Raw genomic sequence first — 14139 nt, 5'->3', positions numbered from 1 at the left:
TATTTGATATGGAATAAAGTATTTTAAACATCAATTATTTAAATATTCATTATTTAATTTCTATTTGATTTTGGTGAGTATTAAATTTCTTCTTTATTTTGTTATTTTAAGGAGAGTATATAATTACTACTATATTGCTTTGGGCTAATATTCTTTTTAGTATCAACCACTAAACCCTTTTTCTTTGATAATCTTATATTATCAAATATATTTGTATCATATAAGTAATAATAACATCTTTATAAATACCCATTCTTTTATTATCAATGATATCACATCATTGTAATAATAAACACTGTTATTCTTGTAGTATTGATTATGATGTTTTTCTAACCAAACGCAACGTCATAACCAGTCCATAACTGGGGGAATCAAAGGATGGAAATATTTAGTGGAGTGTGTGTTGTCTCTGAAGTGCTACCTTCGAATCAATAATGAATAAAATATAAAATAAAATGAAATATTTAATAATTATAATTTATTAAAAATAAAAATAAATAACATTTTATTTTATTTCTTATTATTTATTGTTTTTCATAACAAATATCAATTAATAAAAATAGAATGATGATAAAATAATAAAAAAGAAGAAATTAAAATATAAAAATAAAAGAACTAATAAAACAACTAATAAATAATAAATCAATAATGAAATTAGGACATAATGAAATAATGATAACATCAATGTATTTTAATGATATTAATGATTTTATTAATTTAGAAATAGGAATTAAAAGATTTCAAGGAAATATGGAACGATTTCATTTTAATCCAATTCCATTAAATCAATATTCAAGAAGATTATTTACTGATATTGAAACATTTCATATTTATAATGAAGAAGATGAAATATTTGATGATGGAAAAATATTTAAATATGTAATATGGTATTTAGTAGATTATTCAACATATTTACAAGGAAAAGAAGAAGGAAATATCTGTAAAAATATAATATATACAGAAGAAGATAGAAAATCATATGGGAATACAATACCATCAGAAGTTAAATCACTTGGATATTTTTGTTTTAGATATTGTTATGAATTAACATCAATTGATATACCAACATCAATTAATGAAATAAGAAATGAATGTTTTTATGAATGTACATCATTAAAATCAATTAATATACCATCATCAATTAGTAAATTAGGATATGATTGTTTTTATGGATGTACATCATTAATATCAATTAATATAGATAATCTACAATATATCAGTGAAGAAAGAATATTTATGAATGAACCAGTGTTAGTTAGTATTAAAATACCAGAAAATCTACAAATAATCAATGGAAAGAATATTGAAAAGAAAGATATTAATAAATTTATTATTCCATCTTCAATTACTAAATTAGGATATAAATGTTTTTATAAATGTTCATCATTAACATCAATTAATATATCATCATCAGTTAGTAAATTAGGAGATCATTGTTTTCAAGAATGTTCATCATTAACATCTATTAATATACCATCAAGTGTTAGTAAATTAGGAGAAGATTGTTTTTATGAATGTTATTTATTAAAATCAATTAATATACCAACGTCAATTAGTAAAATAGGAAATTGGTGTTTTAAATATTGTTCATCATTAAAATCAATTAATATACCATCATCAATTATATCATTTGGACGTGGATGTTTTTATAAATGTGGATGTGAAGATGAATTAATGAAAAATAAAAGAATACCAAGAGAATGTTTTGATAGAGGGTGGTGAATGAAATAAAAATACAATAAATGAAATACAATATAAATTGAAGTAGAAACAAATTATAATTGATTATCATTTATATTATTATTATTCTTTTCTTATTTATTCTTTTTGATATTATTCTTTTTTACTGTGTTAAAATATTTATTATTATTTATTGTATATGTTTATTATTTCTTATATCTTCTATTTTATCTTATTTATTTATTATCTTTTATATCTTTCTTATTATTTTATTATTGTTTATTATTCTTATATTCTATATTTTAACTTATGATTTTCTATTATTAAATATAAATTAAATGAATTTGATATTATAGATAAATAAATATCAATTTTATTAATCTATTTGTATTTATATAATATAAATATCAATAAAATTAAATTATAAGTTAAATTAAATGAAATATGAATATGAATAATATTAATATGAAATGAAATAATTAAATAATAAGAATATATTTAAAATATAAATATCAAATACATGAATAAAATAAATAATATAAATAATAAAATATAAATCAAAATAAATAAATTAAAGAAAATAAGAATAAAATAAGAAAAATGAAAATATATAAAAATGAATACAAAGAATAGATGAATATAAAATAACAGAATGAAATGATTGAATTAATGAATATTGTTTTAAAGATATTCATCATTATAAATAAATTATTAAATAATGAAATATGAAAAGAATGAAATAATGAATATTCAATATTGAAATCAAATAATATATCATATCAATCAAATGAATAGAAAATGAATAATTTAATTGATATTTCATTAACATGTATGAATATCAAATATATCAAAATTGATAATAAAAATAAAATAAATATGAATAAACAAATAATATCAATGTTAAAATATCATAAATAACAATGCAAACAATAGAAAGAAGGAAAAGAGATAATAATGATAATATTGAATCATCAATTACAATAAAATGAATATAATATTTTAATAGATGTTGTTTAATATAATCAATTAATATACCATTATCAATTAATAAAATAAGAGATATTTCATTGAATGTACAATATTAACAAATATTAATATCATAACAACAATTAGTAAAATACTAATAATACTAATTAAAATATAAATGAGATGATTTAATTGATGTATATCATTAATATCAAATGATATACAAACAATAATAAGAAATATTTGAAATGTTTTGATCAATATTCAAAAGAAAGAAAAAAGAATAAAATGATAAGAATAAATAATAAAAATTCATTAATTTTAACATTAATAAAATCATAAAACAATAATCAACAACAAATTATATGATAAATAGAAATAAATGAAATAATAAATAATATAAATAAATATGAATAAGAAATAATAATAAATGAATAACATAAAATAATTTTAAAATTAAAAATGAATATAAATATAAAATCAAAGATAATAAAATAAATAAAAAGTAAAAATGAATAAATAAATTTATTATATAATTAATTATAAAACAACAATCAATAACAAACTAATACATAAATAACAATAAATTGATAACAAATAAATTATATTTGAAATATGAATGATGTTTGATTTAAATTAAGAATAAAAACATGAAAATATACCAAATGTAATGTTAATAAAAATGAAAATAAAAATGATATGAAAATAAGAAGAAAATAAAATAAAAGAAAGATGAATTGATTCTCATTTAGTTTTAGAATAAAAAAATAATGAAATAACACTTTTCTATTATTTCATTCTATTTACAATAAATGTTGATAATAACTCTAAGGTATTACCGTGAATACACCAAATGAAATAACAAATAATCAGAATGTACAGTTAAAACAATAAATAGAGAGTATCAATTTAATATTCATGAATTTGAAAAGAGTATATTCGATTAAGGTGTCCACATGCACAATTCACAGAAGCAAAGTCATCAGAATCTGATTACGCATTAACACAAGGAAGATTATCTTTACAACCACTATCAAAAAATTATTTAAATAAACCAATTTATATTACATGGGAAAATGGTCAAAGTGATAATGTTAATTATTCAATCCTTAGATATGGTTCAAGATATAAAGTGAACAAAGAACAGATAGAAAACATTAATAAGCATCATTTAATGGAAGAAGAATTTTTAAAATCAATTAATAGAACCACAGAATATATTGAAAATGAAGAATTAAAAAACGAATATGGGTCATTAGTTGAACCCATATATTGTAGAGTTTCAGACAAAAAAGTGAACACTTTTATATTGAAAAGTTTTATAAGTTTTCATACACTTAGTCCTTATTATAAAACAATTTTAAATTGTATCGAATTATTTGACTCAAATGAATATCCAATTCAAGTCATACTTCCAGAAAATGAAGGAGGAGATGAAGGGTCTGAACAATGGATAGAAAAGATATTTGCACCACATAATGATGTAAGAACAATAGTTTCAGCAAGGACTTCAACATGTACACAAGAAATGTTACAAAAAGGGATCGATGGAGATTTATTAAATGACCCTAAAACATGCAATAAAAGGGGAAAATTGTATGATCAAAAAGAACTTCAAAAATGTGCAGGAGTGAATCCAGAAGGCTTTTTTAATAAAATTGTATGGGTTGGTAAAAAGATATATTGCGTTATTAAATTAAACAGATGGTATACAAAACCAAAAACAATAAAATATGGAAATGTTAAACATAAAATTACACAACCATCAATTATGAAATGGGAAACAAAGAAATTAATGAATAAACCAAGAAAACCAACAGAAATAGTAGTTTATACAGATTCATTTTGTTATTCTGCTTGTTCAGTATTTACAAAAGGATTAAAAGAATGGGGAAGTGCTATTCTTGTAGGATTCAATGGTGATCCTAATGGTAAAGATGAAGAATTTGAAGTGGGATTATCACCATCAGCAGTGAAAAGTGGATATGATTTATGTAGCTCTAAATATAAAATCTCTGAATATGGATACTCACTTCTTTTAAGTTTCTTAGAATCTTTTAGATATAATTATGCGTATAAAGAAAAAATACCAAGAGAATTTCTAACGGATGTGATAGATGAAAGAGTGAATATATTCAATATTCAAGTAATAACTTGGAAGAATTTGAAGAAGAAACATTGAAAATAGTTGATAAGTATAAAACAAAATGTAATCCAAATAATAAAAGATTAGTTAAAAGAGATGAAAAATGTGATAAAGAAATTAATATAGAACATGGACATTGATGATATGAATGTGGAGATAATGGAGAATGGTGTACTAAATGTGTACTATCATATTGTGATTTAGGATATAAATTTGATTATAATAATAATAAATGTATTGAATATGTATGTGTTAATCCACCATAGATAATGGAACAATAAACATGACAATAAACCTATTTTTGATACTAATAGGAGTAATAGTGTTACTTTAACTCTCTAATTGAAGAGTTTTAACTTAAAATTACATTTGATAGTTATTTTTATTAAAATAAAATAAAATAAATCTTGTATAATGAGAGAGTCTCATTAATATATGAATAAAAGTAATAACACTTGAAAATAGTAAACTTTTGATTTCATTTTGGTTATCCATAGGAAAAAATGCCAACAATCTCATTTTTATTAAAATTCATACAGAAATATTGGGTAATACATATTTTATTTTGATGAAGTAATATATAAATTAATTTGACAATATTGTCATGACCTTAATGATATTTCTTTTTTGATACATACAAATACGTTAATTAATTTGATGTTCTTTCTTTAATTCTTATTTCTATGAATGTACTTACATTTTAGTTTTAGAATAAATGATATTACTGAATGGTTTGTTTAACATAACTACATTCATATTGTAGATGATAACACATTAAAATGAAATAAATTAATCAATAATAAATATTTTAATATAGAAATTGTATTAATTTATATAATACTCTTGTTTATTTGAATAAATTGAGAGTTTTCATTAACTGTTTAGAATATAATGCACAAACAAATTCATATAAACAAAAATGATTAAATATTCAAAATAAAAAACATAAAAGTATTGGATTCCTATTGCATTGGTATTGTTTTAGTTTTCGTATATTTAAAGAAATTGTTTCATTGTTTAACTTCTTATCATCAAATGAAAATGGTGTAAAAATAATAGGATAATAAAGAATGAAATTATGATATCATATAATTAAAATATAAAATATTCAATTGATGAATACTGTATAAGTCATCTATTATCAATACAAGTCAATGTAAATTCAATAAAAAATAATTGTTTTTGTATTTAGTCATTATTTTTGTTGTTATGAAAAAATAAAAGTTGAACATAAATAATTGTATTTAGTTGTTTCTTCAATAACTCTAGTAAAAAATAAAAGAGGATATGCAATATTGATAATCCCCTCTTAAAGTTCATTTCATTAAGTTTAATTTGTCTAGTTATAACATGTAAATAAATTTATGTTATGATATTTAAAAAAACCATAAATTGTATTCAAATTATTAAATAATCAAAAATCAGTTTTAAACTTGGAATAGTTTCTGTTTCTCATTGATTTTTGTTCAAACAAGTGAGTTTTGTGATTTCTATTTTAAATGATAAAAATAAATGAACAAAAATATTATTGAATAACATCGAATTTATTTTTACATTCTTACACAGTATTTAAAAGAGTTGTAAACAACTATCAATCAACACTCAAGAGACAATGAAACAAACTAAGTTACTTGTTATGGGACATGCAGGTTCATGGTAAAAGTTCACTTGGTAATTTTATTCTTAAAAAGAATGTGTTTAGTGTTAGTGTTAATCCTAATTCTGAAACCAATGAAACAAAAGGATATTCCGGAACAGGTGATAGAAGTGATATATTTGTTATTGATACACCTGGTTTTAACGATTCTAAAGGTCCAGAAAGTCAAAGAGAATATATGAATCAAATGGTAGATTATATTAAAAAAGAAGGAGAAGGACTCCGAGCCATTGTTGTTGTATTAAATTTTAATGAAGTTAGACTTTCAGAAAATATTAAAATAATGATTAGAATAATAGCTAATGCCTTTCCAATTGCTGGCTTTTGGAAACATGTTTGTATAGTATGGACATTTTGTGATTGTTATAAACCTCAAGTGTGTTAGATGAACTTATTAAGACTAAAAGATCAGATTATAATAAAGAACTGATGGATTTTATTAACCAAACAACAGGAAGTGAACGCATCATTTTCCCAATGTTTTTTGTAAACTCAAAACCACTTGCAGGATATGATAACTCTAGATCAGAGAATGAAATTGAATCTCTTTTAAAATGGGCAAGAAAGTTATCATTTATTGATGTTGATAAAGTTGTAAAGAGGGACATTTTCTATGAATCTGTTATTCTAGAAGAGAAAGATGAAGAAATAATCATAAATAAAACAAAAAGTAGTTTAACAATTCAAATCAACCACTTGACTAGGGAGAGAAGAATTCCTTATTATGAGCGTAAACCTGTTTACTCAGATTGGGAAGTTGGTAGTTCTAAGACTAAAACCAAAGAGTTTCATAAAGAATATGTCCCACAATATATTTACAGAGATCCACCAAAAGAGAAAAAAGATGAAGAAGGTATCGACCTTGACGAAACAATGCCAAATTTGCTTGCTGCAGGTGTTATTGTGGGTACTGTCATTGCAAGTGTAATTGATAGTCGAAGAAAAAAATAGTCAAACTAAAAAGGGTTATTTTCTTAACTTTTTAAGAAAAAGAATAAATTTTAATTCAATACTTTAAAACATACTTTTTGTTTTACCAACCAAGTACTGAAGGAAATAAAGATAACCAAAAAAGAATTCCAAAAAGGTTAAAGAGAAAATAATGATTTTGTTTAATTAGTTTGATTGATATATATTTGTTTGTTTAAAAATCTATTTGTTGAAATTTGCTTCATTTATTCTCGCATTTTTACACGTTTCTTTTTTAAATATCTCTTGCTTTTTATATTCTACTTAATTCATCACTGAGAATCGAATGTTACATATCAGAAACACAGCAAAGAAACCCTAAATGAGGTACATGCTTCAATTCAATAATTATTGTCTTGTCATGACGTTGACTTTATTAAAAAACGATAACACCACTATCCAACACTGCAACGTTTCGACTACTTTTATTGTCTATTAGATGTTATTTGCTATTTGGAGGGAAAAAAAGAAGAGTTACAGGAGACACCACAAAAATTATAAAACAATCAATAACAAAAGAAGGAGAAATCAATATCATCCATGAAATATAAATGATAGAAGAATGAGTGAAACCACGTATTATCTGTATGGACAGAAATACATTAATCATCACATTAATCATTACCATATTAATAACTATCACCATAACAAATACCATAATAATTATAATAATAATGGTATGAATCGTTTCATTCATCACTTCATTCATTTTCATCATCATAAGTATTTTATCAATAATTCAAATAGAATCATTATAATACAAATAAATCATACAATAAAACACAAATATGACACAAACAATACCATAATAAAAAACAACAACAAATAAGAAATAAAAGAAATGATAGAAATATAAAACCAGAATATTTGAAAAGACTAATTGAAGAAGAAATTAAAATATTTACACCACAAGAAATAGAATAAATTAAGAACACTAAGATTAAAGAATATAATCAACAATAATGAGAAAATGGTATTTACTTGCAAGAGAACAAACAAAAATGAATAGAATGGAGAAACGATCAGTATGACACTTGAAGATGATGACAAACAACTTAATCAAATTGAAATAAATGATAAATACTTAAATAAGAAATATACAATAATGAAAATGATGATGAAAATGAAATTACTGAAGAGAAAAAGAGACATAATGAAAAAGAAAATATGAAATTAAAAGAAGAAGAAGAAGAAAAGAACAATGAAAAAGATAAAAGAATAGAAGAATTAAAGAAAAGAATAGAGGAGGCTATTAAAGAGAAAGAAGAAATGAAGAAATACAAAAGAAGGACCAGACCATTAATAAATTATCAAACGACATTATTTCATTAAAGAAGAAGCATGAGAAGGAGATAAACACTAAAAAACAAGAAATTGATAGAAAATTATTCGAATTCAATGCTGAATCAGAAATGAAAAGGTCTGAGGTAAACAATTTATCACAACAAACATATTTCATGAAAGATAAATTATTTAAATTACAAAATAAAATTACACAAGAAGAAAAGAAGAAAGATGAGATAAATCACACTATATCTGACTCATCTGAAACACAAATTGTGAATGACATCAACCCAATGTTGTAGTAACTGATGAAATATCATCAAGCGAAGATGATCTTCCAAAAAAAAAGAAAGTTAATCAGAATTCAATCGAAGAGATATGAAATCAACATAAGAAAATCACCACATCTGATCATGACAATCAAAAAATAATTGAATCAAACAAATAGAGAAGAATAAATTCTAACATTCTATAAATGTTTTGCACTGAAGTTATTAGAAAGAAAATTAAGAAATCAACTTAAAGAAGAAGAAATAAAAAGATTAATACATGAAATTGAAATTAAAATAGAAGATATTAATGAATATAAAGAAATAATAAAGAAAACATATAAAATAAAGAATGAAATTAAAATTGAAATCAATAAAAGAAATGAAGAAGAATTAATAACACACAAATTGAAAGATATTGAATTAAAAAAATTAATAAAATAAATAAGAAAGAAGAAATATAAGAAGAGGAGGTAATAAGAATAAATAAAGAAGAATATATGAAAGAACAAGAAGAAGTATAATTTATTAATTATCATTACAATAAAAACAAAATACATCAAATAATTAATATCATTAATACAAATGAAATAGTAATCAATACATTAGATGATTACTACCATTATATTAAAACTATAACCTCCACTATTAACATCATTATTCATAATAATCAAGAAAGAAGTTGAAAGAGAAATATAGAAATAATATTACAATCAAAAATATGTAGATTAAGAGACTTGCTCCATAATAATCAATATATGAAATTAAAAAGAATATTACATATTAAAAAATATGATATATATCATATTAAAATAAAAACAAATGATCAAATAAACTATTACAAATACATCAAAAGAATGAAAAGAATAGAAATAGAAGTAAGAATAATTGGAAAAGAATAAGATGGAATTATAAAATGTTAAAATATGGAAAGAGACAACTTCTAAATAAATATAAAGAAGATGAATATCAAAATAATATTAATACAATTATTTCTAGAAAGGAATCTATGAAAATAACACCAATATAGATTTCCTAAATATTAATTTATATGACATATTAATTGAAAATAGAATTAATAATAAAAGTGTGTAATCACTTTAGATGAATTAAATCATGCAATAAAATTCATTGATAATTGGAAAGCACATGGAATTGATAAAATATAATGCTATTAAATATTTAAAATAACTAAACAATTTCTTATTAAAATTATTTAATGAATTGTTGTATAATCATAATGATATCTATCTTCAATTTATCCAAGGAAGGACAATATTAATATATAAGAAATGAGATAAATTATATAAACTAAATTACAGACAAATAACTTGTTTAAACTGTCTGTTAAAAGTATATACATCTTTATTAAAGATGAAGATAGAAAGCCAACTGATATTAAATCAAATTGAAAAACAATTATCACAAAATCAAATTTGATATAAAAATATACATATGTATCAAAAGAAGGATTATTATACAATACCATAATCAATCAGTTATTAATCAAGGCTAAATGGAAGTGGGTAGAAACATATTATGATGTCTCTAAAGCATATGATAGTATTAATCATCAATTTGTTAAACAATGTTTAATTTATTTTAACATCACATTAGTTGTAATTAAAAGTATATTATATATATTAAATATTACACAACTCCAATTATATTATAATCAACAAAATGTATGTATAATTAATGTAGAAAGAGGAATAATACAAGGTGATAATTTATCTTAATATTATTATGTATTATCTATTGATATATTATCTAATTAATTAGATAAACAAATTAATAAGTTATCTATTAAAATGAATTGAGAAGAAAAACAAGTAAAGTTAAACCACATATTATATATTGATGATTTAAAGATAATAACTAACAGCCTCGAAGAAATGGAAAAAGCCCACAAATTAACAAAAGAAATATTTAATGCAATAGGACTAAAAATAAATGTAGAAAAGAGTGGGATAATGAATAATATCAATAGTCAGATAAATGGAGAATTAGCTGAATTACAAAGAGTAACTAATGATAATCATTATAAATATCTTGGTATTGAAATAAGAGATAAAATAAATATTAATAAATATTGTACAAGAATATTAAATGATGTAACTTCTATTTTATCATCATTAAATAATATGAAATATAGCAGCATCAATACAATTAGAAAGATTAATAATGATATAATCTCAAAATTAAGATATTGATTCTGTATTATCAAATGGAAACTTGGTGAGTTAGAGAATATAGATAAACAAATAAGAAAATCATTGATACAACTCAAACTATACAGTAGAAACATCAATAAAAGTAGATTATATGTTACAATAAATGAATTAGGAATGGGATTAATGTCAGCACGAGATGAATGTGGTAATGAAATATTAACAATATATTTAAAATATAAATGGAGATCAAATACAGAAATATTAGAAATGATAGAGGCAGTAAAAGAGAATCCAAATGGAATAATTAAAAGAATGAAGAGGGCATTTGGTAAGAAAATTAATTTCAATGAATTAATGAATATAATACAAATAAATGAAATAAAATATGATGTAAACAATGTATTTGAATTTGTAACAAATAAAATAAATGAAAGATATTTAAATGAATTGAAAGAAATGAAGTGAATATATAAGAAAAGTAAATTGTATATTTAATAATAAGAAATTAACAGTAACCACATGGATGTCATTAAATATAAAAAGAAATATATTCCTCAAAGTAGTAAAGATGTAAGAAGGAGTAACTATGACAAGAAATATTAAATCTAAAATACTCAATTGTGATACTTTAAAATATTGTAAAGATTGTCCTATCACAATTCCATCTATTAGCCACATTTTGCTAGGATGTTGTAATGAAGAAGAATCAAATATCAAAACACGATTATGTATGTAAACAAATATATAAACATATATTATTTACCCATTTTAATGAATTTGATGAAATAGATTTTAATGCCCCTCCTAAGTGTATTAATAATAATGAAATTGTTATAACTTACAATAAAGATTTATTTGTTAATGACAATTCTTTTAATGTTAGAATACCAGATATATATTATCAAAATATCAAAGATAAAAAAAAGGATATATTAATGATGTTGATATATGTCAAGATAGAAACATCGAATTAAATTATATTTACAAAATAAATAAATACAAAGAATTACAAGAGAAACTAAGATAAAGTAGAGAAATAATTTATGTAGAAATAATACCTGTAATATTAACAATCAATTGATACATAATGAATCAGTAAGAAGATTAAAAACACTAAAATTACAAATCAACTTCCACAAAATACTACGAATAATCATTATAAAAAACATGAAATACTTAATGTTCTACATATTCATGACAACATTAGAAGATGAACCTTCTAATTCTCATATGTTAGAAATGAATTCTATTATAGAAATAGAGCATATTGAAATCAATAATCATAAAATCAAATTGTGGATATGTCTATTATTTATGTTATTTTAATTTATTATTATTGTAGTTTGATTTCATTTCTTTGTTTTTGTTTTTGATTCATTTTTCATTTATTTTAATATCTTCATCTTTTATTTTGTTTTCTAATTGTTTTCTTCTTTGTTTTTCTTTATTATTTTATTATTGAATATACTTCTTGGAGAATATTATATATTTTCTTTACCTTATTTTTTATGTATTTCTGTTTATTTTCATTTCTCATTTTACTTCTTATTATTTTATTTTTTATTTCAATTTTATTTATTGTTAATGATTTAGATTTCTTATTTGTATAATGTTTATTATCATTATATTTGCCTTGTTTCTTATTTGTTTTTATTTGTATTCTTCTTTTTCTATTCACTTTTCTCTGTTATTTCTTTTACCATAGTTATTATACATTTTATTGTTATTTCATTCATTCTTTTCTTTGAACTTGAATACCTGTTTGTTGTTTTCTTTTCTTTACAAGACTCTATTACATTACTCAATAAGCATAGCAACAAAAATATGATGTATATTCTGCATTGATAAAAAGATATGAAAATAAGAAAATTAATAAATAATAAGAATAAGAAATAAAGAAACATAATAATAAGATAATAAATAATAAAATAACAATAATGATGTATTCAAATTATTCTTTATTTTAAACATTCAACAATGGTTTATTCTCATTGACAATTCAATAATCAACATTATTTTCATCTATTTATTATTTCATATTCAAATCTTTTATTTTGAACTTAAAAATAATTATAGATTTTACTTTAAACAATAATGCAATTAGAATTCATTTTTTCAAGTTTCTTTTCAAATAATTTTAATTGACGAATAAATCCTGCTTCAATATCAATTAATGGATATAATCCTTGAACTTTATTAAATGCATTTATAAAAGATAAACGTTGATAATACATTAAAAAGGCAATAACAATTGCAGGTGCTTTATTAATTCCTGTTCCACAAATAATTAAAACACCTTCTTTTCTTTGAACTGAGCGAATAATAAATTTGATGGCATTTGGTATTGAGTCATATAATTGATTTCCTTCTTCTGAAACAATGTTTAATCTTAAAATATCACATTGGTCTTGAAATAAAGAAGGAACTTCAATTCCAACTAATAAAATTGATGAAATATTATAAGTATGAATATAATCTACATTATGTGCATTTAAAAATGATCCTAAATGAATATATTGAATAATTGGTGTTGGACTTAATGTAGGAAATGTTAAAACTTGATATGGAGGAGTAATATGAATTGTTTCTAAATAATAGTTTCCACCAATTTTTAAAAGTTCAAGAGAAGGATGAAATACAGGAAAACATTCTAATAAATTCATTCTAAACTATTAAAATTTTGTTTTAATTTAAATATTAAAGATATTTTTTAAAAATTAAAACAAACGAAATATCAATTGTTTTAAGATATTGCAATGTTGTATAAATTGGTGGCAATACTAGTAAATCATTTGATGAAAGATTTAATGAAGTTAAATTAGATAAAAGAGTTAAGTCAATAGGAAATTTATTTAGTCCACAAGACTGTAATGATAATTCTTTTAATGATAATGGTAATTTTGAAAGAAATATTTCTGAATTACAATTATTTAAATATAAAGTATTTAATGAGATACATTTTGTTATATCTAATGTGTATGGATTATGAATATC

General features: G+C 21.4%; 4 protein-coding genes across 4 annotated transcripts in view, besides 23 other annotated features; 3 read left to right on the top strand and 1 right to left on the bottom strand.

Annotated features, from left to right (window-relative positions):
* Positions 1–2: 2 nt before the first annotated feature.
* Positions 3–430: a repeat region.
* Positions 431–437: 7 nt separating this feature from the next.
* Positions 438–529: a sequence feature (AT_rich).
* Positions 530–551: 22 nt separating this feature from the next.
* Positions 552–717: a microsatellite.
* Positions 557–673: a microsatellite.
* On the top strand, positions 649–1722 carry EDI_028760 (uncharacterized protein; the record flags this gene model as incomplete). Its single annotated transcript, XM_001740880.1, has 1 exon — positions 649–1722. The coding sequence occupies one exon, from the start codon at positions 649–651 to the stop codon at positions 1720–1722; it is 1074 nt and encodes a 357-aa protein (XP_001740932.1).
* A 69-nt stretch (positions 1723–1791) lies between these two features.
* Positions 1792–1971: a microsatellite.
* Positions 1972–2002: 31 nt separating this feature from the next.
* Positions 2003–2165: a microsatellite.
* Positions 2166–2171: 6 nt separating this feature from the next.
* Positions 2172–2193: a sequence feature (AT_rich).
* Positions 2194–2203: 10 nt separating this feature from the next.
* Positions 2204–2286: a microsatellite.
* Positions 2287–2380: 94 nt separating this feature from the next.
* Positions 2381–2572: a microsatellite.
* Positions 2535–2677: a microsatellite.
* A 265-nt stretch (positions 2678–2942) lies between these two features.
* Positions 2943–2983: a sequence feature (AT_rich).
* Positions 2984–3016: 33 nt separating this feature from the next.
* Positions 3017–3162: a microsatellite.
* Positions 3163–3194: a sequence feature (AT_rich).
* A 127-nt stretch (positions 3195–3321) lies between these two features.
* Positions 3322–3373: a microsatellite.
* An 85-nt stretch (positions 3374–3458) lies between these two features.
* On the top strand, positions 3459–4932 carry EDI_028750 (uncharacterized protein; the record flags this gene model as incomplete). The annotated part of the gene is made up of 3 exons (XM_001740879.1): positions 3459–3486; positions 3579–4688; positions 4808–4932. The coding sequence occupies 3 exons, from the start codon at positions 3459–3461 to the stop codon at positions 4930–4932; spliced, it is 1263 nt and encodes a 420-aa protein (XP_001740931.1).
* A 65-nt stretch (positions 4933–4997) lies between these two features.
* Positions 4998–5026: a sequence feature (AT_rich).
* Positions 5027–5168: 142 nt separating this feature from the next.
* Positions 5169–5198: a sequence feature (AT_rich).
* A 367-nt stretch (positions 5199–5565) lies between these two features.
* Positions 5566–5632: a sequence feature (AT_rich).
* A 246-nt stretch (positions 5633–5878) lies between these two features.
* Positions 5879–5901: a sequence feature (AT_rich).
* A 534-nt stretch (positions 5902–6435) lies between these two features.
* On the top strand, positions 6436–7400 carry EDI_028740 (uncharacterized protein; the record flags this gene model as incomplete). The annotated part of the gene is made up of 2 exons (XM_001740878.1): positions 6436–6829; positions 6862–7400. 2 exons carry the CDS (start codon positions 6436–6438, stop codon positions 7398–7400), a joined length of 933 nt encoding a protein of 310 aa, XP_001740930.1.
* A 296-nt stretch (positions 7401–7696) lies between these two features.
* Positions 7697–7829: a repeat region.
* Positions 7830–7886: 57 nt separating this feature from the next.
* Positions 7887–12469: a repeat region.
* Positions 12446–12999: a repeat region.
* Positions 13000–13087: a microsatellite.
* A 142-nt stretch (positions 13088–13229) lies between these two features.
* EDI_028630 (dual specificity protein phosphatase, putative) overlaps positions 13230–14139 on the bottom strand; it is a gene marked incomplete at both ends in the record, with an annotated part of 1601 nt that continues 691 nt past the window's right edge. The window contains 2 exons of the mRNA XM_001740877.1: positions 13230–13809; positions 13874–14114. Coding sequence (XP_001740929.1) covers positions 13230–13809; positions 13874–14114 — 821 coding nt within the window. The remainder of the gene's footprint in view (positions 13810–13873; positions 14115–14139) is intronic.
* Positions 13816–13868: a sequence feature (AT_rich).

Source organism: Entamoeba dispar, genomic scaffold, assembly GCF_000209125.1.
Source record: "Entamoeba dispar SAW760 scf_1105229463291 genomic scaffold, whole genome shotgun sequence".
NCBI classification, from domain to species: Eukaryota; Evosea; order Mastigamoebida; family Endamoebidae; genus Entamoeba; species Entamoeba dispar.
This window is presented reverse-complemented; position numbering and strand designations above follow the sequence as displayed.